The 24,399-nt window shown below is 33.4% G+C and overlaps 1 protein-coding gene across 1 annotated transcript in view; it reads right to left on the reverse strand.

Moving 5' to 3' along the window:
* LOC149782249 (uncharacterized) overlaps positions 1-24,399 on the reverse strand; it is a 665,894-nt gene that overhangs the window by 60,433 nt on the left and 581,062 nt on the right. Inside the window, exons 190-195 of the mRNA XM_089935099.1 lie at positions 19,924-20,134; positions 18,921-19,066; positions 14,414-14,725; positions 9,493-9,667; positions 5,443-5,645; positions 1,618-1,804 (exon numbers count right to left, since the gene is read on the reverse strand). Of these exons, the coding sequence (XP_089791225.1) occupies positions 1,618-1,804; positions 5,443-5,645; positions 9,493-9,667; positions 14,414-14,725; positions 18,921-19,066; positions 19,924-20,134 (1,234 nt within the window). The remainder of the gene's footprint in view (positions 1-1,617; positions 1,805-5,442; positions 5,646-9,492; positions 9,668-14,413; positions 14,726-18,920; positions 19,067-19,923; positions 20,135-24,399) is intronic.

The raw sequence follows: 24,399 nt of genomic DNA on the forward strand, positions 1-24,399 counted from the left end.
CAGACCAATAGTAACATATATAATATTTGTTTGAGATTCATTTACATACATTTTATAAGAGAAGGCCAATCCAATATACATAGAAGAAATACTGTTTCAATAAAATAAACTGGTGACAAGATGGTATGTTTTCATAAATATTAATCACAAATAAAGTTTCCTGAATTTAAGTCAACACAGGCACAAGTGTTTTCAGTCTACAGTTTTGCGCTAATTGTTTTGGCAAATGCTAAACTTCAGGAATTTTGTACAGTTGATATTCCTAAATGATCAATCAGAAACAGACTTTGTTAATGTCTGAGGTATCTAAAAAAGTTATATAAAAATTATGTGTGTGACATGGATTTTTAACAGAGCTTTCAAAAAATTTCAGTTATATCACTATAATGTCTGCAGTGTGGCAGTTTACAGTGATGTCTAGCACTAGGGCATCATGCCGCAGACATGCAGCATCATGAACCACCCAGTCACATTATTGTGACATCAGGCCAACCAGTACTAACACTAACCTCTGAATGCTGAGCAATTAGTGAGGCAGATGTTAGTATCATTTTTATAAGACTTTGGTATGAATCGGTCAGGGTTTGAATCCACAACCTCCTGATTCTGAGGCTGACGGTCTAGACACTAGTCCATTGAAGTGGTGTATAAAAATTAATACTTTTTGACATTTAGGTTGTTGTTGTTGTTGTTGTAGGGTTTAATGCCATTTTTCAGCACAGGATAGGCTATACATGGCAGCCAGTATAATTGGTGGAGGAAGAACCCTGGAAAAATCCAGGAAGAACCACTGACCCACAAGAAGCTACTGGCAGGCTTCCTCACGTACCCACATTGAACTCATGCAGACAGAGGTGAGATGGCAGTCATCCATAACGGTGAGTGCTTTAGACCACTTGGTCACTCGTGTCCCCGAAGTTTAGGTCAATGCATACTTGTATGAAACTGTAAGAAGCAGCATCAGTGAATTTGCAAAACATATATCCCCTGCCTCCTTTTTAAAGACTGCTGCCCTTTGTCTTGAAAATATATCATTGAATATGGTACCCAACTAATGTGCTATAATTAGTGACATATATCAATACAAAGTTTTAAGTCTGTATCTGAAATTTCTTCAGAATTATTAAGTTGAATGGAAAAGAAGTGGCATGATGTCAAAGATCGCAACCAGACCTTTAAGATATGACCTTGCATATGATGCACAAGACATCATCTAGTAAAGGTACAGAATTTTGCAATAAAGGGCAGACAGTATAAATCTAAATATGATTACATCTGAGCTTCAAGTAAGGTACCTAAAGGTGAGATGCAACTCCCATTATAATAATGATAATGTTAGTGTACCAAGTTTCATTAATTGATCTCCAATTGCAACACAGATGTAGACTGAGCAAAAAAAGTGACGGATAGGTGAATGAATGAATGGATGGAAGAAAAGAACTGAAAATATCAGAACTTTCTCCCACCCCTCTTTTCTGTGTAAAGGGAGGGTACAACAGTGACATTGTTTGAGGGGCACATTGGTTTTTGATATTTATCACAGCAAAATTGTTCAAAGCAACTAAAACAAGCCATGTTATGTAAAGAATGATGAAGTCCAAGAGAACAAGTACTAACCCTTTGTGTCATTCCACTGAGTCTCCATATTTGCTCCATTTCGGCAACGAATGCTGGCATAGTATGTCATATTGTGCTCCAAGATGCCCTCTAGCTGGTCATTTCTACCTACTGGCTCTATCCCGGTTGATGTAAAATTCTGAAGTTCCTCTCCTCCAACTGTTAGTCCCAAAGCCCACTGATACTCCTGGAAAGCAGTAAGTTCTTTTTTTTTGTTTTAACTTGGTCCCAAAAATCCCATCTCAGTGCTGACTTGGTTCAAACATACTGTGCTTTAGATGGATGGATGGATGGATGGATGGATGGGCAGTTTTAGAACAAAGGATGCTTTGCAAACCAGTAGATGTCAGGACCAATGGATGCTGTGCAAACCAGTGGATGCTATGCAAACCATTGGATATTAAAACAAATGAATGCTATACTAATCAGTAGATATCAGAACAAAGGATGCTTTGCAAACCAGTAGATATCGGGACCAATGGATGCTGTGCAAACCAGTGGATGCTATGCAAACCATTGGATATTAAAACAAATGAATGCTATACAAACCAGTAGATATCAGGACCAGTGGATGCTGTGCAAACCACTGGATGCTATGCAAACCATTGGATATTAGGATAAATGAATGCAAAAGAAATTAGTAGATATCAGGACCAATGGATGCTGTGCAAACCATTGGATATTAGGACAAATGAATACTATACAAACCAGTAGATATCAGGACCAATGGATGCTTTGCAAACTAGTAGATATTAGGACAAATGGATGTTATGTAATCCAGTGGATATTAGGACAAATGCATGCTATACAAATCAGTAGATATCAGGACCAATGGATGCTTTGCAAACTAGTAGATATTAGGACAAATGGATGTTATGTAAACCAGTGGATATTAGGACCAATGGATGTTATGAATTCAGTGGATATTAGGACAAATGCAAGCTATACAAATTAGTAGATATCAGGACCAATGGATGCTGTGCAAACCAGTGGATATTATGATAAATGGATGCTTTGCAAACTAGTAGAGATTAAGACTAATGGATGTTATGCAAACCAGTGGATATTAGGACCAATGGATACTATGCAAACCAGTGGATATTAGGACCAATGGATGTTATGCAAACCAGTGGATATTAGGACCAATGGATGCTAGACCAATGCATGCTATGCAAACCAGTGGATATTAAGACCAATGGATGCAATACAATGCAAAGCAAAGGATAATAGGACCAATGTATGTTATGCAAACCGGTGGATATTAGGGCCAATGGATATTATGCAAACCAGTGGATATTAGAACCAATGGATGCTATGCAAACCAGTGGATATTAAGACTAATGGATGCAATGCGAATCAGTGGATATTAGGACCAATGGATGTTATGCAAAGCAAAGGATACTAGGACCAATTGATGCTATGCAAAACAGGGGATATTAAGACCAATGGATGCTATGCAAAGCAAGGGCTATTACAACCCATGGATGTTATGCAAACCAGTGGATATTAAGACCAATGGATGCTATGCAAAGCAAGGGATACTAGGACCAATTGATGTTATGCAAACTAGTAGATATTAAGACCAATGGATGCTATGCAAACCTGTGGATATTAAGACCAATGGATGTTGTGCAAACCAGTGGATATTAGGACCAATGGATGTTATGCAAACCAGTGGATATTAGGACCAGTGGATATTAGGATGAATGAATGCTATGCAAACCAGTGGATATTAGGCCCAGTGGATATTAGGACCAATGAATGTTATGCAAACCAATGGATATTAGGACCAATGGATGCTATGCAAACCAGTGGATATTAAGACCAATGGATGCAATGCAAAGCAAGGGATACTAGGACCAATGGATGATATCCAGACCAATGAATGTTATGCAAACCAGTGGATATTAGGACCCATGGATGCTATGCAAAGCAAGGGATATTATGACCAACATATATCATTTTGAAGGAAAACTAAGATCTTCTGGCCATAATGTCATTTAAACATTCCATACTGATGGCGTGTTATTTACAGTATGTCAATCCCTTGTACTGAAGAAAAACCCATTTATTTACTCATTATAGTAAGTAAGCATATGTATATTTGTCCTGATAGCATAAAACCAGTGCCCCTATAATTTATTGTTCTGCTTGTCAGAATATCACTAATATTCCATTTTGCTAATGGGATGAAATCTAATATTCCCTAATACTTAATGATGCTAAAATAATGGTACATATAATATAAAATAATGGTACATATAATATAAAGTAAAACCTATCTAAAATAATGGTACATATAATAAAAAGTAAAACCTATCTAAAATAATGGTACATATAATATAAAATAATGGTACATATAATAAAAAGTAAAACCTATCTAAAATAATGGTACATATAATATAAAATAATGTACATATAATATAAAGTAAAACCTATCTAAAATTAAAGGTACATAAAAGTTCATTTGTGCATGGATGTCATCTATAAAGAGTTTAAATATACAAAGGCAATTAAGTATGATATGTTTTCAAACACTGTTCAATACGAAGGTGCTCATGTGTGAAGTGTTCTTTCAGTCAGTTTTCTATGTACTGCTGTTCACCAGCGAATCTTGATATGAATTCATTTTAAAGTACACCAGAAATAAGCTAGTACCAGTGCTTTTCAGCAATATAACAATATTTTGAATAATAAACAAGACATACATCAATCAAATGGATTACTATTTTCTATTTATGAAGTAAAAACTTATGGATGCCAACTTTTGTGCTACTAAGACATCATTGGATAGTCTCAACAAAGTTATCCAATTGCAATGGTCACTATTTCTGCAGTATCATTCAACTGCAGCAATACTGTAAATTTGGTTGTAAAATGCCACTGGAGAAAACCATACCTTTTGATAATTTTAAGAAACTTAATTTAGACTGTATTAACTCTGATTTTTGTTCTTATTGTCTTTGGTGCAAAATCTGAAAATTTTATATAACATAATGGAGAAAAAAATTCTAAGGTTCTTTTTTTATCAATGATGGATACAAGACCAATGGCATTACGAGGTAAATATTGTTATGGCAGTGATATTCTGTTTGCGTACCAGCTGAGGAGCACAGAATGTTATTGTGAAGTGAATGAGAATTAATGAACCAATCTTACTGGAGCTAGAATGGCAGCTGACTGTAAATGTATGTATATCATATACAGACTATCAAATGCCATTTAGTTATACTAAAGCATAACTTATGTGTTTAAGAATAGAAGATAGAAACTGACATACTCATGGTACATCTTGTTCATAACTTAAATATAACCATCAAATGAAATTAACACTGAAATAATGCAGCATTTGTCCAATAAAAAGCCCATACAGCCAGCCTAATGAACTGTTCAAAAATAAGGGGTAGGATTATCAAAATACAAAGATATCATTATTAAACATATTAAATTTTTTATAAAATCAGTGGTTTATTCTTATTAACAAGCATGGGCTTATCAATGTATAAATGCATTAATTTTGCCAATTCAATTATTTTGTTCTTACCAATGTCTATTCTTTCCTGAAATTGCTTAAATTTAAGATAGAAGAATGACTTTGTGCATGTATTTATTTAAAAATGAAAAGTAACCTAAATGACTATGACGTCCTTTAAGAAATGTTAACTATATCATCAGCAGAATTCCACTTCTAAATTTGTGACATTTCTTACTAAATTATACAGGAAAATCAAATTTACAAAACAAATCATGTACACAAGCCTTTATGCACTGAATTTTCAATGCTGTCAACAAAGTAAAGTATAAATGAAAAAAATTGACATTTACCATTATTTGACTCTCATTATCAGCACAATTCCAAAAACATTTAATTGTCGAGTTTGATCCAATAAAGGCTGATGGGTAAGCCTCCCCTTGCAGCACATCAACATAATGGAAGACAGACTGTACAAAGGCTGGAGGTGAATCATCCACATAAAACCCATTGGATGATGCAGCTGCTGAAACTCCTGAAGCAAGGACTGCCTTCACTGTAGATAAAAAAAACCCCAAACAATTAGGCCTGAGATCATTCCCTGACTGACAGGAATAATGGCCAAATTCAAGAGCAGATGGCCAGGAAATCTGGGTCAGTAGCAAGCTTTCTTAACACATTAACCCCTAACAACGACTTAACGGGGCAGGAGGTAGTAGCCTACTGCTGAGCTTCGTAGCATCATGGTCACGCACGAGACACTAAAGTGGGTGGTATTATAGAAAGGTAGACAGATGTAGCTCTACAATGATACCAAATAATCTGGAATATCTAGTCGCACTACAAAATACAGATTAAAAAAATTTTTTGGACCCAACTTTTTTCTACCCAAATTGTGCCCGTGGTCAGAATCCGATTTTGTGTCCAGATTTTAGACTTTTTTCTAAGGCAAACCAGTATGAACTGCAAACAGACAGATGAGTATTTGCAAAAGGTAGGATAAGATGGGCATTTGGAATAAAGAGTGGTCTCGATACAAAAATAATGGCTCTGTTTAGCAAAAAAATGAAGAAAAAAAAAGAAAAGAACTCCAACTTTTACCCTTCTGCTCATACGCGAGTCAAATAGCCAATGAAAAACGATGTTTCTAACACAATTAGGCAGTATGTTATTGAAAGATCACCGGGCATTTGGTGTTTTCGGATCTATTCAGAAATAGCTTTCAAAATGTGTTTCCTACTCAATTTTCAGGCGAAAATGACAAAAACCTCCAGGGGTTAATGTGTTAAGAAATTTCATTCAATTCTTGAGATTGAATGCCTTATGAAAACAATATTGTTTCAAAGTTGTTCTGTTTTGTATCTTCATCTATATTTGATGGCACATCCAAGCTATTTGTCCAGTACTGAGAGACCTTTATGGCAGTTTTTTTTTGTCAAAGTAGGCCAAATTCTGTTGATTTTATTTCTTAAGACAAAATTGGTGTGATGTTTCATTATTTGTAGTAATGTGGCTGTATTTAATTTAAGACTGGCATAATATGTATAAATTTAAACTGTTTTCATGGCAGGACATTTACTATTGGATTGGTAGAGTTCAGATAAGCAGGTTGTTTTTAAAAAGAATTCTTTTACATCTTTTGTACAAACTATAAAGTTTCTGAGTTCTCTGTCAAATTTGGTCAAATTCTGTTCAGTGCATTTTGAAAAGTCATTTTAAAGTTTCCATTTTTACTAATGGTGTCTATATTTTGTGGCAGATCAACATTCTTTGAACAAATCTGAATGTCCTTTATACCTGGCATCTATATTAGCCAATGGTCATTGATCCATTTACTTTAAAATCCACTTTTGGTATATGTAGGTAGCCAAAATGTTGTAAAAAAACAAATGTACTGTCATAGATGAAGACTTACTGACCACAGCAAGTGAAATTGGACTTGTTTCCAAGAAATTGTTAAAGGTTTTTCTAATGTGAGTAATGTGGCCATATGTTATAACCAATTGGCATCATTTGTATGAACATTAACTCATTTTATGGAGGAATGCTGTCAGATCTCTCAAGTTCTCTTGAATGTTTGTTTTTGAGAATTTAAAGAAATATTTTTAGTAACTGAAACACTATTTGAGGGCAGATCAGCATATATATGCATTGTTTAATTTGGTTATATTTTGTTCAGTAACTTTTGTTATGAAGTCATGACAGTTTTTCTTTTTCAGTTTGATTTACCATATATAATGGTGGACTGGCATCTTTTTCATGAATTCCAAAGTTCTTTATGCTGTGATAATCCCTGCCAAATTGGTTGAAACTGGTCTGGTGTTTTAGTTTAAAACAGCAAATGCTCACAGATAGTAAACAATGGTCAATCACTATGAAGTGTATCATATAAACATGCCAGATGCAGGGTCATACTATGAACTCACTTGGCATAATTGCCACTTGAACCAAAAAAAAAAAGAAATAGGCATCAACAAGGGTGAAATTATAAAATGAAACAAGTAATCATAACATAAATCCAAAGTAAAAATGTTTACTTCAATTTCCTATTAGCTACTTCTTTGGTCTTAACTGATTTGAGACAACTCCATTATGTCAAATGATCAATTTGGACAACATATATATATATATATATATATATATATATATATATATATATATATATATATATATATATATATAATAAAATATTTTTTGCTAAAGCTGCAATTTTGTATTTTTTCTTGTATTGCATCCTTAAATTCAAACAGCCTCATACAATATAACCTTTCACAAATTTTCAGTAATAATCCAGTTTGCTATTTGAGACAGATTGAAGGGACTGCCCAATTAATGAAGTTATTGTCCATTTTATCATCAATTAGCTACCTTCAGGTGTAAGCATCATTACCAAAATTATCTTCAAAGCAGATCATACGCTAAAACAATCACTATGAAGTGTATCATATAAACAGCCAATATTTTTTGTCAATATGTTTATGGCTTTTTTTCACCATTCTATTTGACTAGTTGATAAACTGGGATATTCCAGAACAGACTGAAGAAACTGAGAAATCTTAAAATTCTGCAAGAAGAAACTGGCTTGAAACTCAATGAATGTTACTAAAAAGTTGTCAGTAGAATGTGTAGATTTCAGCCAGTTCTGAACTTCAAAAAACTATTGGGACTTTAACAATAATAGTGTGTAAAATGATTAAGAACTAATATTTTTTCTTCATCTTAATTCCCATAACTTCCTTCACTTAATATGGAGCATTTTTAAAAATCTGAATAGTGGCAAGCTAGTACATATATATACACACACAGCTCTCTTTCCTTTTAATGTGATATTTGGGGTCAGTGAGTGCTGACTGTGTTATGCATAGGACTGCATTATTGTGAGAACTGCATATGTACCATATCATGGTGTGTGTGTGTGAGATTTGGATTTTTAACATAGTTTCAACAATTCTTCAGTCATATTGCTACGATGTCTGCAGTGTGGCAGTTTATGGTGATGTCTGGCACTGTGAAATCATAGCTGAAGACATGTAGCATAACGTCCCACCCAGTCACATTATCCAGACACCAGGCCGACCAGTCCTAACTCCAACCTCTTAATGCTGAGCGCCTAGCAAGGCAGCTGCTAGTACCATTTTTATAAACCTTTGGCATTACACGGCTGGGGTTCAAACCTGCAACCTACTGCATCTGAGGCAGACACTCTAACCACTAGGCCACCAGAGTGGTCAATAATGCTAGTACATTTTTTTTAGCTCCATGTTGTTTTCATTCAACCCATTTTGTCATACCTTTGATCGATCAACTAAAAATGGTCAAATTTTAATGAAGTGATCCATAGAGGCACAGAGTTATATCTGGGATCACATTATAATAAGTAACCCCTACTTTAAAGGCATGATCTTAACAATGACAGATTTATCATCAAGCTGGAAATTAACTTTGTCATTGTCTTTATTAAAATTCATATGCATTTTGTTGACGAGTAGTCATTAAGTCAAAGTAAAAGAAATTGGGACAGAATATTTACTACTGAAGGATTTTGGGCACTGATGGTGGTTTGCTGAGCTGCTTTTTCTATCATAATATTTGTGGGATGTATTCAAAAAGAATTTGAATATTTGCTGAAAAAAATGAAGTCATCAAGTTACTGAAAATATCCTGCCCCTTCCTAATGCTGCCAGGCTGCATTAAAAGTGGTTTGCTTGCTGTTCCAAACATTTACAAGTTAATTGCACAACAACCCCAGGAAGATGGGATGGGGTGTTAACACTTAAGTTTATTACAGTTTATTGTGATTTTAATTAACTGTCACAAAGTTAACCATGCCACCAATCAAGTAGCATGTTTAATATAAAGAAGCAAAGGAATGTTTTGTGTTATATGAAAGTGCACGATTTTACCTGTCAGGTAGTATGACACAGATGCAGTGAGACCAGTCTCTGGATTTAAAGCCACTGATGGAAGTGAAATGTTTGACAGTGTAATGTTCATAAGCTGGGCAGTTGTTCCATTACATGATGGATCACAGTTGTATCTGGAACAGGCATCTGTACAAGGAATACAGGGAACAAGCACCTGTAGGAAATAGAAATACATGACAAACTTTAAAAAAGGTAAAATTGGCAGTCAATCAAATACATGCAACCTCAATCCAAAAATATTATTCACAATAAAATGAATGATGTAGTAAAGCATATTGATACTTCTGATTCAGAGCTTATGCAATTCTATCAAATAATAAATGTATGATGGCATTCTGAATTATTAAATTTCCATGTTTCAAATTTTGGGCAAATTCATGTCTGCATTATTTATTTGTGGTCATCTGGTTCCTATCATTCTCAAATAAAAACTGTCTAAAGTTTTTGTATTATTTATTTCATTAAATGTCAACAAGGATAAGGTTCTGTGTGACCTCTGACCACAACATACAGAGGTAAAAGGTTTCATAAAGATGCCAAATTAAAAAATATCTTTTACCTCAAAATCCAACATTTTGGGGAAAAATGAAAGGTTTTATTGATGCTAGCCTATATTTCAAAATAAACCAATAATTACAATGGAACAATAAGTTGCCACTAACATGGCAACTGCTCTATGCCATCTAAAAATAACAGTTACCATGGAACAATAAGTTGCCACTAACATGGCAACTGCTCCATGCCACCTAAAAATAACATTTACCATGGAAAAATAATCTGCCACTAACTTGGCATGCCATCTAAAAGGCTTGAGAAATGGCAACTCAGTACAGCATCAAGTCATTCATAGGCAGCAGCTCATAAAAATATGGTCAAAAACTGGCACACAATTTTTAGCATCCAATATCTTCCTAAATATCAAGCTTTACCGCTAATATGACTTTTAAAAATATGAATGATAGGTTACATAAGCCATTAAATTATATAAAATCAACAATGAGCCAGAATTTTGTAATGTTTGATTCAGATACAATGACCATCAAACTCATCTGCAATCTTGTTGCGATAAATAGTGTCATAAAATCTTGAAGACATAAAATACAATGTGAAAGCCTAGAGTGTTTAAATTATATGTACAGCTATTCTAAGTTAGTCAAGACTTTCACATACTACATTGTCATAAAATCTTGAAGACATAAAATACAATGTGAAAGCCTAGAGTGTTTAAAATATATGTATGGCTATTCTAAGTTAGTCAAGACTTTCACACGCTACATATGTTAATCACATAACTGGTTATTTAGATGATAACTTGGAATACATAAACTTAATGTTGAGTTGGGAATCATTTGCTTATTTTTATCAAAACCGTTCAAATGTATAAATTCTCTTTAACAATGCAAATGCTGACTAAATAATCTAATTTGATACAGTGATAGTAAATATGTAAAAATATGCACTATTTTTGAATTATACAGATATATTTTCAACTGCCCCTCACATTCCATTATTTAACTGCCTTCCACCAATTTAGTGCTGAGGTCATCTGAGGTAGCAGTGTAAAGCCATACTGCTCCTTTCTTAATTACTTTTTACCCGCTTAATTCAGGTATTGATGGTCCAAACAGAAGGCAAAGGCCCATAGGATTTAGTTCCTACATCCAATTACCTGCCTTTGATTTGCATGGTAAAATTTATATTTTAATATAAACAAAATTAGTCACAGACATTTTTTTAAACGTAGGATTTTATACACATATTTAAAAATTTAGAAGTATCTTAGCAGAAAAGTTAAACTTGGCCAGATTCCTGTTATAAAATGCAGAGAAACTTAAAACTTTCTGCATATAAATTCATATGTATGCAAGAAGATGGGCTTATATAAATCAAAACCATTCACATAAACATATGACAGATGACAGATTTATGTAACTGGCATGAAAATGTTTACTGAAAAATGTAATTACAAGAAAGAGTAAAAATGAACAGTACTCACACAAACACCCACATACACAGACACACATTATAATCTTTAATTTAAAGAACTGTTACAGTCTCTAATTATGACCAATGGGTACCTATATTTTTTGTAACTCCTGGTATTTGATTTTTTGATTTCTTCATTTTTTGTAATTTTTATTCATTACTGTAAATTTAAGTGTTTATCTAAAGCTGGATTTTGTATGCACATAGGGTCTATTTTAAGATATTAAAGAATGTAAAACTGCATAGGATCTGTATATAAATGCTTATGTATGTGGTGACAGTTACTAAAAATAAAATTATTAGTAAATATGTTTACAAGATTTGGCCTTTTTCTCATCAGACAGGTCATTCAGAAGAATTAAATTAATTCCTATTGCACAAGTTAGGTCACATGAACAGGTATTTTGAAATATTAGATTGAGTAGTAAGATCTGTCATGTGGGTATACTGCAACATATAGTTGTAATAGACTCTTGAAGGTGTATATAAGGAGAGAGAGATATGCAATCAGATTCAATCCTATTTTGGAGTCATTCTTATTTCTTGTAACATCAAGTCTGCAGACATGATTTATGTTGTAATTATCATTTGAGAGGAAAAATGTTTTTTTTAAAGAATTATTTAGTGGAAAAAGAAAGTGCTCATTTGACTATAATTATTTTGGAACTATTCTGGACATCATGATTTCTGGCAGACCATTACATTGCCAGTTCTGAAATTTATACAGAACTTTACAATTCATAATACTGTAAGTACCTCTCACATTTTCATTTATAACTTTGTTAACTAATATTAATAATACATGTAATAATAATATTAATAATAATAATAAAGACTTTATTTAGAGAAGGTAACTTAATTAGTTACAGAACTAATCTACCTTGAAGCCTTCTATCTGTTATTTACAATATATACAGTATATACAACACGATGTGAAGAATCTGGCTTGACACTAAATAATAAAGTAATTTTAAAATTCAAATTATCAAGCCTTGAACACATGCACAGGCATCTGTGAAAACATAAACATATATAAAACATAAAATATCATCCTGCATTGAAAAATTACAGAAAAGCAGGCAGTATTTCTTGTACTAGAACTGTTCAATTTTCTAAAGATTTCATCCATTTAAGACATTGATTATGAAAAGAAGAAATGCTAGGCAGTATGTTTTGTGCTAGAACTAATTTTCTAAATATTTCATCCATTTAAAACATTGATTATGAAAAGAAGAAATGCTAGGAGCCTGCCTTATGTCACTGGGAATGTTGTTCCATACCAGAAGACCAGTATATTGAAAACTTTTTTTAAACAATTCCTTCTTTGGCCTTGGTATAATTTAATTTGTACTTCATATGGACCTTAAATTTGGAATACCATCTTTGATAAAAGATATTGCTTAGATTGACAGAAATGGCTTTTCTGGATACTTTATACATCAATTTGGCCTTTTTAAGAAATATTCTTTCATGTATTGTTAAAACCTTTATATTATTCATTGCATCCTGAAAATTGTCTATACATTGATCTAGAATTAAATGGTAAGCCCTCTTTTGGAATCTTAAAAGTGTTGTTATGTTTGAATTAGAGGTATTACCCCAAATTACATTACAGTAGTCCAGATATGGCTGAATATAACTTTTATAAAAGATGACCCTATACTGAATAGGAATGTATGTTTGATTTTCGTCAGTAGTCAAAGATAAGAATTAACCTTTTTTGAAACATGTTTAACGTGAATAGACCAAGTAAGATTGTTATCTATGAATACACCTAGAATTCTATCTTGAGAGGTCATATTGAGGCTCACATTGTCAAACAGAACCTGGAGTGTGTCGCTATCTAGCCTTGCTCATTTCTGTTCTGTTGTAATTAGTAGGGCTTTCGTTTTTTCTCTATTTATGATCATACTGTTTTCTTTGCACTGTATTTGAAGTCTGTTGAGAGCATGTTGTATAATTCAATTATTTGTTAAGTTTTCCAAAGATTGATGGCTTTGCTTCTTTCTGTTACTTAGTTTATGACCATAGAGTTGTAACAATAGAAAAATTTAATAATGTGAGCACATTTTCTGAAGTAAATATATGTTTAATAAAGTGATTACCAGTATTAATTAGGAGGTTTCAAACCTTATGAGTAAATTGTCCCTCTGCAGGCAGATCACAGATTTCACAACCTTTCACTGATCTAATGGGTATGTCAATGCCTTGCAATATTTATTCTGATGGCATCTACCTAATCATTTCTGATGTTTATATAAACATAGAATTCCATTGCATTAGAAAGACAGCATTGACAAGTCCACCATTTTCACTTATGAACTTGATAAAAGTTAGTGCTCTGCACATTACTGCTATATATAATTTGTGAACAGATATTACAGAAAATGAGAATGCATAGCATTATGCATGAAAATTGCCCAAGAATTTATCAAGAACTTCCTAGTGGCCTAAGGGTTTGTACTCAAACACCTCTTGAGTGTACAAAGAATGATGGAAACATGATCTTACTTGCAAAGTTAAGCTTAGAACAAATTTATCAATCATAGCTGTGTGCAAAAGAAGAGGTCTCTGATAACGTCATGATAGCTACATGTATTTTGTTTACAAAGCTTAACTTTTAAATACCACAAATTCACGTATCAATATGATGTCATATTCAATTTCAGAGGCTAGTGATGTTTTCTTAGTCAGCATGAATAGACCAACATTACTGATACTTAATACTGAAGAAGCGTGTCAGTCAGTGGGTCCCTACTTTCTACAGTAACCATTACACTTGTTGGACTATTTAGTAGAATTCAGGAATTTTGCATCTGGAGTTTAATTATTACTAACTTAACCAATACATTCATAATGGAGTTCATCAGCATATACTACTGGCCCCCAAAAGACCATAAAAATAAAACTGTACCCCTCTAAATGGTGCTGCATCATCAGAAAGTGGTGATTTTCCAATTCCAGCCTCGTATTTTACAATTGGAATTTCCCCTCCTCGGAATGGCTTTCCATAGCGACACAGTGCATCAATGGGTGGGGGCATAATTAGGTCTCTAAAGGATGCAAGACTTTTCCAGGAAAGATAAGGCTTATCAGGTATTGGAGCCAGATAGTTGTTCCGATTCCAGACATGGAGAACGAGTTTTGTAGCATTGCTTAGTGGTGGAATTCCACACAGGCTACACAATCCAGTTCCATTCACAAAGGCATACACACACCACGTGTCCTATTGAATAAAAATTAGTTGAAATCACAAAGAATTGTATAATTATATGTTATGTATATGAACTAAAGATTCAGTTGTACTATTGAACCAAATGAAAAATATGGCCAAGAAATCTTTGTCAACAGGATGCATTTCTGTAGGTATTTTTTCAATGTTTTGACTGCAAGTTTTCTATTATAAAAACAGATTATTACAATATTTCTGTTATAGCTACATATACATTTTGTGGTGCATCATCATAAAAAAGTGAAAGGCCTGTAGGATGCTTTCTGAAAAGAGTGATAAAATTTTGTATAGTTTTGGAAATAAAATTGTTCAAGTGTTTTTATATTTTTTTTGTAAATTTGAAAAGCCCTCCAGTATGCCATGAAATGTTCATTCTAATTTGGTCTAATTCTGTCTGCTGGCTTTTCACAAGTCATTCAAAGCTTTGTCTTTTCATTGTTATAGCAGCCATACTTAATGACAGACCAACATACTATATTTACCAGCCTGTAAGTCGAATGAGCAACTTTAGTAAATTTTCTGTTCTTCATCCATATATAAGCTGATACTGAGTATAAGACGAGGCCAGATCAATATCTTGGCTTAATCCTTTTCACTTTGTTCCACACAGCATCGTGAATTTTATCCTATCAGTCACTCTGTATTCTTTCTGGTCAGGATCATTAAATGTAACGAAAAGTACCTAATTTGTTCACAAGAAGTATTTTAAATGTATTATGTACTTTTAGCTACATATAATGACACTATCCTTAAAATTTATAGAGTTACAGATAGTATAAAATTTGTGATGCCATGTGGAATTAAACTATAATAACATCCATTTCCTAAATATTAAAAGTATTGCTGCATGCTATTTTAGATTACAAGCAATAGGGAAATTGCATCATTTATGCTACAATGCTTTTCCCAGTTTGTTTTTGAAGAGATATACAGAGAGAAATGCATAAGGATTCCACTGCATTCTTCTTCTTGCACCTTGTGATCAAAATAAAATATGGCCAGATATATGAAAGAGAGATCGAGATTCATCTCCTCATGATTTTTTATTTTTTTATTTACCTTATTGCCTCTGCTTAGCTGAAACTTTTGTCAAAGAAAGAAAATATTAATAAATTAAATAGTAAATGTAAACTACGAAAATACATACCATACTCCTTCAGGGTTTAAATATTCACAATCATTATATCCATATAGACTCCATTTAGATTAAATCCCAAAAATGACCATTTTGCATGCTAATTTTCTTTGCTAGTATAATGACCTTTCCATTCCCAACAAATAAGATTATTTCTGTAAGTTTACATACTCTTCCCGTACTTAGGCAGCAATTGATTTTGATCTTAACTCATGCTAGATGTTACTTAAACTTGATATCAGTTATATCGGCAAGTTCAAAAGGTGTCAATGGTTGAGAAATTTACATGAGTAACCACCTTGCATTTCCTTTCATTATATTGTGCTGTATTCATAATACCCATGGGTAGCCTCATTTCCCTGGTGGTAGCCTCACTAATCTGATCTGATCTGCTGAATCTTGATCTCAACAGGTGTTATCTTGGAAAACCTGTCTACAGCTGTAGCATATTTAATTAGCATATAAATACCACCACAAAAACGTGCGATTCTTGTAATAATGAAAGTAGTAACTAAAACTAGAAGGAGTTGCTTACATAGTGGTAATAATTGATAATGGAATATGATACTGCACTTGTGCATGAGTAAGATCACAGTAATCAGGACATCTCTCACTCTCTCATAATGGGTCATAATTTTTATCTGATCATGAGGTGTAAGTTTAAACAACATATATTACAAACAATGTATATTACTAGTGCATGCTGCTTTACATCTGATGATGTATGTTAATTTTTAATAATGACTGTAATTGTTTAAAATCCTTCTCAATGTGTGGTCCTATATATTTTCATACATGATCTCTTCCCCAAAAGAAAAGAAAAAAATCACATCATTTTTTGTACTTTTGGAGATTATTTTTTTTATACAAACAATTATGTGACATTTGATAAAGCAATTCAGATGACATTTCCCAAAGACAAGTCAATTTGGTGTATAAGATGAATCTAAGATTTTCTGGTCAAAAATTATTGTCTTATAGGTCTGCAAATATGGTAATTTGAACACAAAAAATGTTAAAGCTTCTTATCACAGAATGCTGTTTTTCAGATATGGTCAAACTCTGTTGAGTGGTTTTTATGAAAAGAGTAATTTAAAGCTTTCTTGGTTATCTTTTTTTACTTCTGATGATTTATTTTTACAACAAATCGTCACTCAGAATTCCTGTAAAATATGCAATTTAGAAAGAAAATCCGATTTTTAAATTCTATGAAAAAGCTTTTGTCATTATTCCCATGATGTGTGAGGACCTACACTGATTATTTGAGATGACCCCTTACCGTATGAATGTGCTTTGCTGTACTGACATTCATAACATTAGGTTATTAGTAAAGTATTTATAGGTATCATGCTAAAGGAAACAGAATGTTTACTGTCACAGTTAGCTGATGATAATACTTTAACTATTGAGGCTCTTTTGAATCCTTGGAATCCTCTACTGAAGTGTTAAGCGTCTTTGGAATCCTTAATTGAAGTGTTAAACTTCTCTGGAATCCTCTACTGAAGTGCTAAACTTCTTTGGAATCCTCTACTGAAGTGTTTTAAACTTCTTTGGAATCCTCTACTGAAGTGCTAAACTTCTTTGGAATCCTCTACTGAAGTGTTTTAAACTTCTTTGGAATCCTCTAATGAAGTGTTAAACTTCTTTGGAATCCTTAACTGAAGTGTTAAACTTCTTTGGAATCCTCTAATGAAGCGTTAAACTTCTTTGGAATCTTCTACTGAAGTGTTAAACTTCTTTGGAATCTTCTACTGAAGTGTTAAACTTCTTTGCCTGGATTTGAGGACTGAAACTTAATATTACCAACATGAGAGTGGTCTGGATAGGAAGCAGCAGGTTCAGTGCAGAAACAGTTCATCACAGTTTACATTATAGTGGGTGACTGAATTTATATCAGTGGTCATAACATATTTCCTGGATTTGGATAAAATGGTAAAGATGAATTCTGAAAACAACGTGGAATGATTAAAAATTGTTTAAAACATTGGAAAAGCAATCCTTAACACCAAATGGTAAAATAACAGTTCTGAAAACCTTAATTATTCCAAATTTTAAACATATGTTCATCTTATTACCAAATGTTCTGCAAAATTTTATGAGGGGATTAAATGAATTAGTTTTCACATTTATATGGAAGACAGAAGTGGACAAAGTTAAAAGAGATGTTACAATTAAAGCTTTTCTAAGGGACCTATGGCTTGGTGATGGCAGATATTGATAAATTTATATTAGCTTTGCAAATAATGTGGATTTGTAGAGTTCTTCCACCTAACAGGAAAGTGGTCAATTTGTTGAATGTGAAATATATGAGATTAAGTACCTGTTTCTATTAGATGAAAATATGATGTCTTTATCCAAAAAGACAAAAATGTTTTTGGCATGATGTTTTTATTGGCTTGGGAAAGTGTTAATAAAGAAAAATATACCCCAGACAAGAGAGGATCTTAAGAAAACAAGTTTATGGACGAACTCCTCTGTAAAGATGAACAGTGTATCAATTTTCAAAATGAAAGGGGATATGGGTTAAAGTTCTTCTTAAAGACCACTACAATTTGGAAAAATGTATTGCAATAAAATCTGAAAAGAAAGAAGCATTTATTTGATTTGGAAACACTGTGAACCATTAATCCACCAATACCTAAGAAAGATATGTTATGTTTCAAATCCATGTTTAATAGCATCATGTCAGAGTGCATAATGTGTTTGTAATATTAGCTAAAAGCAAAGAAAAGAATTAATGTTTATTTGGATCTGATTTGATAATAAACAGAAACAAAGACTATAATATCACAAAGTCTATGTCACCCAGATACTGTATATTTGTACTTATCTATCCAAATTAATTTAAAAAAGAGATTGCATACTACATGCATGTGCGCTTGCATGTGTGTATATATGAAATATGTTTGATTGTGATGTGACCTTGGAATGGTGTTCCCCAACCAGTGTCAACCTATTACAAGATAAAAAAAGGTAACTGTTGACATTACCAGATAAATAGTCGGTACAAGTTTAGTCTGAATGTCCATATAACATAAAAAAAGCTCAGCTTACAGTAATGTCTTCCTTTGTCACTCTGAACTCAATTCTGTAGGTGCTGAAGTACTGTGCAGGATTGTAATTTAAGATGGTACTAGCCGACAGAGGTTGCATCGTATCATTGAAGGATTTGCACCATAAGATCGCAAAAGGGTATGAGCCTGAAAAACAGGAGGATGTTGATTAATAAACTAGATGCAATACCGAGAGCTTTTCTCTATTAATGGCCAATGTTATCATAAGAATTCTGATATTTAAAAAAAAATTCATTGCTTTAATGTTAACCATTCAGGACATGAGCACGAATCAGGTATGCATGTTTATACCTGAACGAAATAGTACCGCCTCATCTCTGCAATTTTTGTTTATGAGGGGTGCCATTATTAAATTTTGGGTTTAAGCTTGCGAAGTTTGTTTGTACTGTTTTTCATTCCACATTTTTATCAAGCATATATGCCAATTTATATAATATTTGAAGTCACTATATTGGATCTTGCATTCAGAAATGTAAGACTGAAAGGGCACTTCAATTGACCTTTTCTTTACTCTTGATGCCAAAGTAACTAGGCAACCAACAGTACTGGATACTGTTTCACTTTATGAGCAAAAATTAATCATGTTTCTGTATATTAACAGCTTTTACAAGGGTTTCAATAGGGAAAGGTTTTTCGAAATGAGAATTTGATTTTTCAGACATTTCAATGTTTTTCAAATATTTAAGGATGGCCACTGCAATTTCTGCATTAGAAATGGAGGCTTTATCTGTTAAATGGCTCAAGATGGTTTTGTGAATTATTGAAACAATTACTTTAACCCTGTCTCACATTTTTACCTTCTGTATACAGGAATGCATGGATAAATCTTACACTATTCACATGCCTTTTAAATACATTTACAAAGCATTCATTGTCTTCATTAAAGTTTTAAAAAAATGTACCAGTAGGAAACATTAAGAATTTATGTCTCTATCCATGATAAATAAAAAGAGGTAGATACATTATGTCTGCCTGGCATGTACCTGCATAGATCTGTAAGCCACATGATTTTTCAGTGATATAGTCGATGGTTTCTCCATCGGGTGGAATCTCATTCAATATTATATAGCTTCCCCCTGTGACAGTTTTATTTGGCAATGTATCTGTGATAGGAGTTTTGATGTTGTCAACCTTCTGAGTTGGGTTAGACTCCAAATAGGCTGAACAATTGCAGGTTTCTGAGCACTGAGCAGTCTGTAAAAAGAAGAGTGCATAAACATGAACTGAAGAAAGGAATGTTACAAAGACTTTAAAATATATGGAGGTATGGATGCTTACATAAACAGTTTAATCTCATTGGAACAAACACTGGACTGCTTGTTTGAAAGATCTAATATTATATCAATAATGATATTAAACTTGCTGACTTGAACTTCATATCTACATGTATGATTCATTCTCTACGGTGCTTAAAGTACTTTTTAAGAAAAGTAAAAGTCATTCTGATCATGTCACCAAAAGTATACAATGATAAAAACTGTACAGTGAAGAAGATGGATTCTTACCTTTTTGACATAGATGCAGGGCAACTGGGTAAACATGGAATGCAACCATGTTTTTGTGCTCTCTCTCTCTCTCTCTCTCTCACAAGGGATATTAAGGTAAAATTGCAGAATAATGACAAAAAATAATTATCAGTGATCTTGGCCTGTAAGATGACACCCTGTCCCAGATACATAAGATGTCATCAAAATGATAAACACAAACTAGTGTAAAATGGTTTTCCCGTCACCATAAAAAGATTTTAAGTTGTAAAGCAGAAGAAAAGAAACTTTAAAATGTTGGCAAGTGACCTTGACCTTAAAAAGTGGAATAATATATGATATGCAATACATCTTCTTGGGAGAAAATACCAAGTTTGATTCATTTATTTAAACAGCTTGAAAATTATGACACAGGATATGACTGAAAACTCCAATACTGACCTGTGTCAGACTTTTTCAGGATCCCATATGTGGTACACACAACACACCTTTTTGTGACTGAATAAAAGTATATTGAGTTTCTTCACTTGTCAACAAAATCAGGGTACAAAAATCTGGTTTAAACTATCACTATCTGTCCATGCAATTTTCCAACTGATCATTGGATTGTATAATAGAAAACCTTACTGGTATTAAATTTCTTAGCATTATCAAACAATTTCTTTCTCTTTTTATTTTGATAAACTGCTTTCAGTTTTTCTTCAAGTGAGAATGTCTGACAACATTTTGCACTTCTGAAACAATTTATTCCTACAACGTAAATTTGTAACACCATTTACAGCACACGATAGGTTGAAAATGGTGGCCAGTATATTTAAAGGAGGAAGAACCTGGCAAGACTTGGGAAGAACTACCAACAAATGGGAAGCTACTAGCAAGCTTTCTAACAGACCCATATGAGACTCAAATGATAGTCATCTGTAAAGATCAGTGCCTTACACCACTCAGCTACCTGAGGCCCCTTTGATACTGTAGTTATTACATCAAATCTTGGTGTTTATATAGAAAGTGAGACTGTCATGTGACCAAACTGCTTCTAGTCTGGTACTCTTTTAAATACATTTAATAATCTATGACAGAGAGGCTAACATGCCATTTTTACTTTACAGGAACTGATTGTCAGGCTGATTTAAGATGAACAATACTATGCTTCTCAGCATTATTTTCATCTTGATAATTATCAGTGTAACAGCCAGCAATTTTTAAAAAGGCACAAAACCTATAATCAAAGGAACATGCATTACTAATGACAATCAAATTATTTACCACTTGATGCCCGTATGAAATAATTAGGTGGATTCCACCTGGAACTTAAGCAGACTCCAGGCGGAATCTGCCTAAAATGTTAAAAATCTGTTAATACAAAATTGGACATGGAAAACTGGAGAAGTCAATGATGAATCCATCTAGAGTCTGTCTAACTCTAAGATGGACCTTTGCCAAAATTCCTGCTATATAATACATCTTTGGGCATAATTTTGGACTTTAATGATTTTCCACCCACCATCTAGGTGGAATTAGGAACTTAGTTACTGGCATCTATTATATGAAAGGAGGAATCTGGACTTAGTTTATTTTCTAACCAACATCTAGGCGAAATGAAGAACTTAGTCATAATTACATCAGTTAAATATTGAAGAATTAGGAATTGGCTTCTGTTTGTCTGTAAAAGTTAAATGATTGAAAATATTGTGATATTTTGTAATTGTAATATCACTGACATTTCAATAAAAATATCAATAAGATATAATAAAATGTATTGTTTCTTGTACAATTTGAATGATTTTCAGCAGCATTTAAATTTCCTGTTTCTGACAACTGTAATTTTATTGTTTACTTTGGGCACAATAACTTCTTTCCACATCTTTCCTTGTGATATTTCTTTTTCAAATTTGTTGTTGTTGTTGTTGAATTTCTGTTTAACTTCAATTGGATTTAACTGCCCTCAAACAAGTTTTCATCTTGTTTTCCATTTTAAAACAGAATTTCACTTTTCTCCTGACCTGAACCTGATTTTCCTCGATATGGATGCTATTTTAATATCATATAGGAAACTTTTTTAAAATAATGCTCTATCTGGTCCTATTCTGCAGTGAGCTTTCTAATAAAATTTGTTCTGTTTATTGTTTAACAGATGATCACTGTAAAGAGCTGAGCAGCAGAGAGAGAGAACAGCTTCTAATTGGTTCACTATCTGTTTCGCAAAATAAGCTTCCTGGAAAATCACAAAAAAAATCATGATTGTCTGAGTACCCGGTATGAAACAACCCTGTCAAACTATAATTGACTTACCCAGTCTAAGTTTTTCTGATTGCGAAAAATCACAGCAATTGCGTCGGTGCCAAGTTGGAGGCAGCACCCTCTGCTGCTATTAATTAAAAATTTTATCAAGACCAATTCGATAACATGACAGTGGGTCAAGTAAATTTATCGTGATAAATCCATGTGGGGATAACTGAACCTAACTAAATAAATTTCTAAACTTATTTATATCCATATCTCTGCTACACTAAGTCTGATGAATATTTCTCAGCGTGTGTGTATCAACTCCGTTAAACACAGCAAGAATATTACAATTCTCCCTGATCACTTTTGGAATTTGGGTATACCGCTGGGTTACATAAATCACATTTGTGTTTTTACATCTTCCGCGTGAGAATATTCTAGCAGGGTTTGTCTGTCTATCCAACATCACATCATCGTACACAACTAAATTGTTAATAAACCCATCAATATCATCAATACTTGGCGCTTCATCGATATCAGTAATAAATTCAATAACATCCTCATCATTTATTGTCTTTGCGTTTTCATTAAAGTCTTTAAGTACATCATAGCACCGCTGGTCATCAACCGATGGAGCTACCAAATACAACTTATTCCATCTCATCCACTTCATTATCAAATTAAGTAACAATTGCGTTTTACCAGATCTGGATGGTCCAATTATAATCATTCGAACAGAATTTGGTAATGCAGCATGATGCTTGACCAGTTCTCATTTTCTTACCGCCGAAAAGTCAGTGACCTCCATGTTATAGAAATATATATAAATATTATGGCTTTATATTGTGTGAAATACAGGGCGCATACTCCCACAGGTCCAATAACAGCTCTTACAACAATAAATAACAGATCAGCAGTTACAGGTAAGTGTGAACGATGCGGTACAAAAAATTTTAAATCTATTCCCGCACAGTCGGGTTTAAAAAACAAGCAACATGGGGGGTGATATTGCCGCAAAATTAACAAAATTACCAGGGACTCTGTGGGCTAAATACCCAGGAGAAAAACATCTCCCAGGACATAATTACTGTGGCCCTGGAACCCGACTTGATATCAGACTTGACAACCAAGACCAACCAAAACCAGGTGAATATCCAATAAACGCTGTTGATAAAGCGTGTCATGCTCATGATGTAGCTTATAAAAGTAAAGATCTGCATCACAGACACATGGCAGATGTGAAATTAATTCATGCGCTAAATTCCATTATGAATAAATCTTTCAAGGAATCATTGGCTAATTGGTTAGTATGATCCGCAATGAAAGGTAAATTAGCGCTAGGTGCTGGTAATTAATTATAAATGGAATTGATTTATTATTCCCCAAAAGGATACTGGAAAGGTAGAGCAGCGATTAGTAAACTCGCAGAAACAGCAAAAGTTACACGTGCTACTGCTGAAAAATGGTTAGCGCGACAGGCAATATGGCAAATTAACTACCACCGCCTAAACGAATTCATTTTGCACATTTTGATGTTGGCGTTCCAAATGAAGTTCATCAGGCTGATATTTTATTTTTACATGATACTATACATCATAGGACGTACAAGTATGCGTTAACTGTCGTTGATGTTGCAAGTAGATACAAGGAGGCAGAGCCGTTGTCAACAAAGACAGCAACTCAGGTAGCTCCTGAGTTTAAACGAATTTATGAACGAGGTGGCATATGATGGCCACAGCTGTTACAAGT

The sequence above is a fragment of the Sinohyriopsis cumingii genome, chromosome 15 (genome assembly GCF_028554795.1).
Source record: "Sinohyriopsis cumingii isolate HCF-2022 chromosome 15, ASM2855479v2, whole genome shotgun sequence".
NCBI lineage: Eukaryota > Metazoa > Mollusca > Bivalvia > Unionida > Unionidae > Sinohyriopsis > Sinohyriopsis cumingii.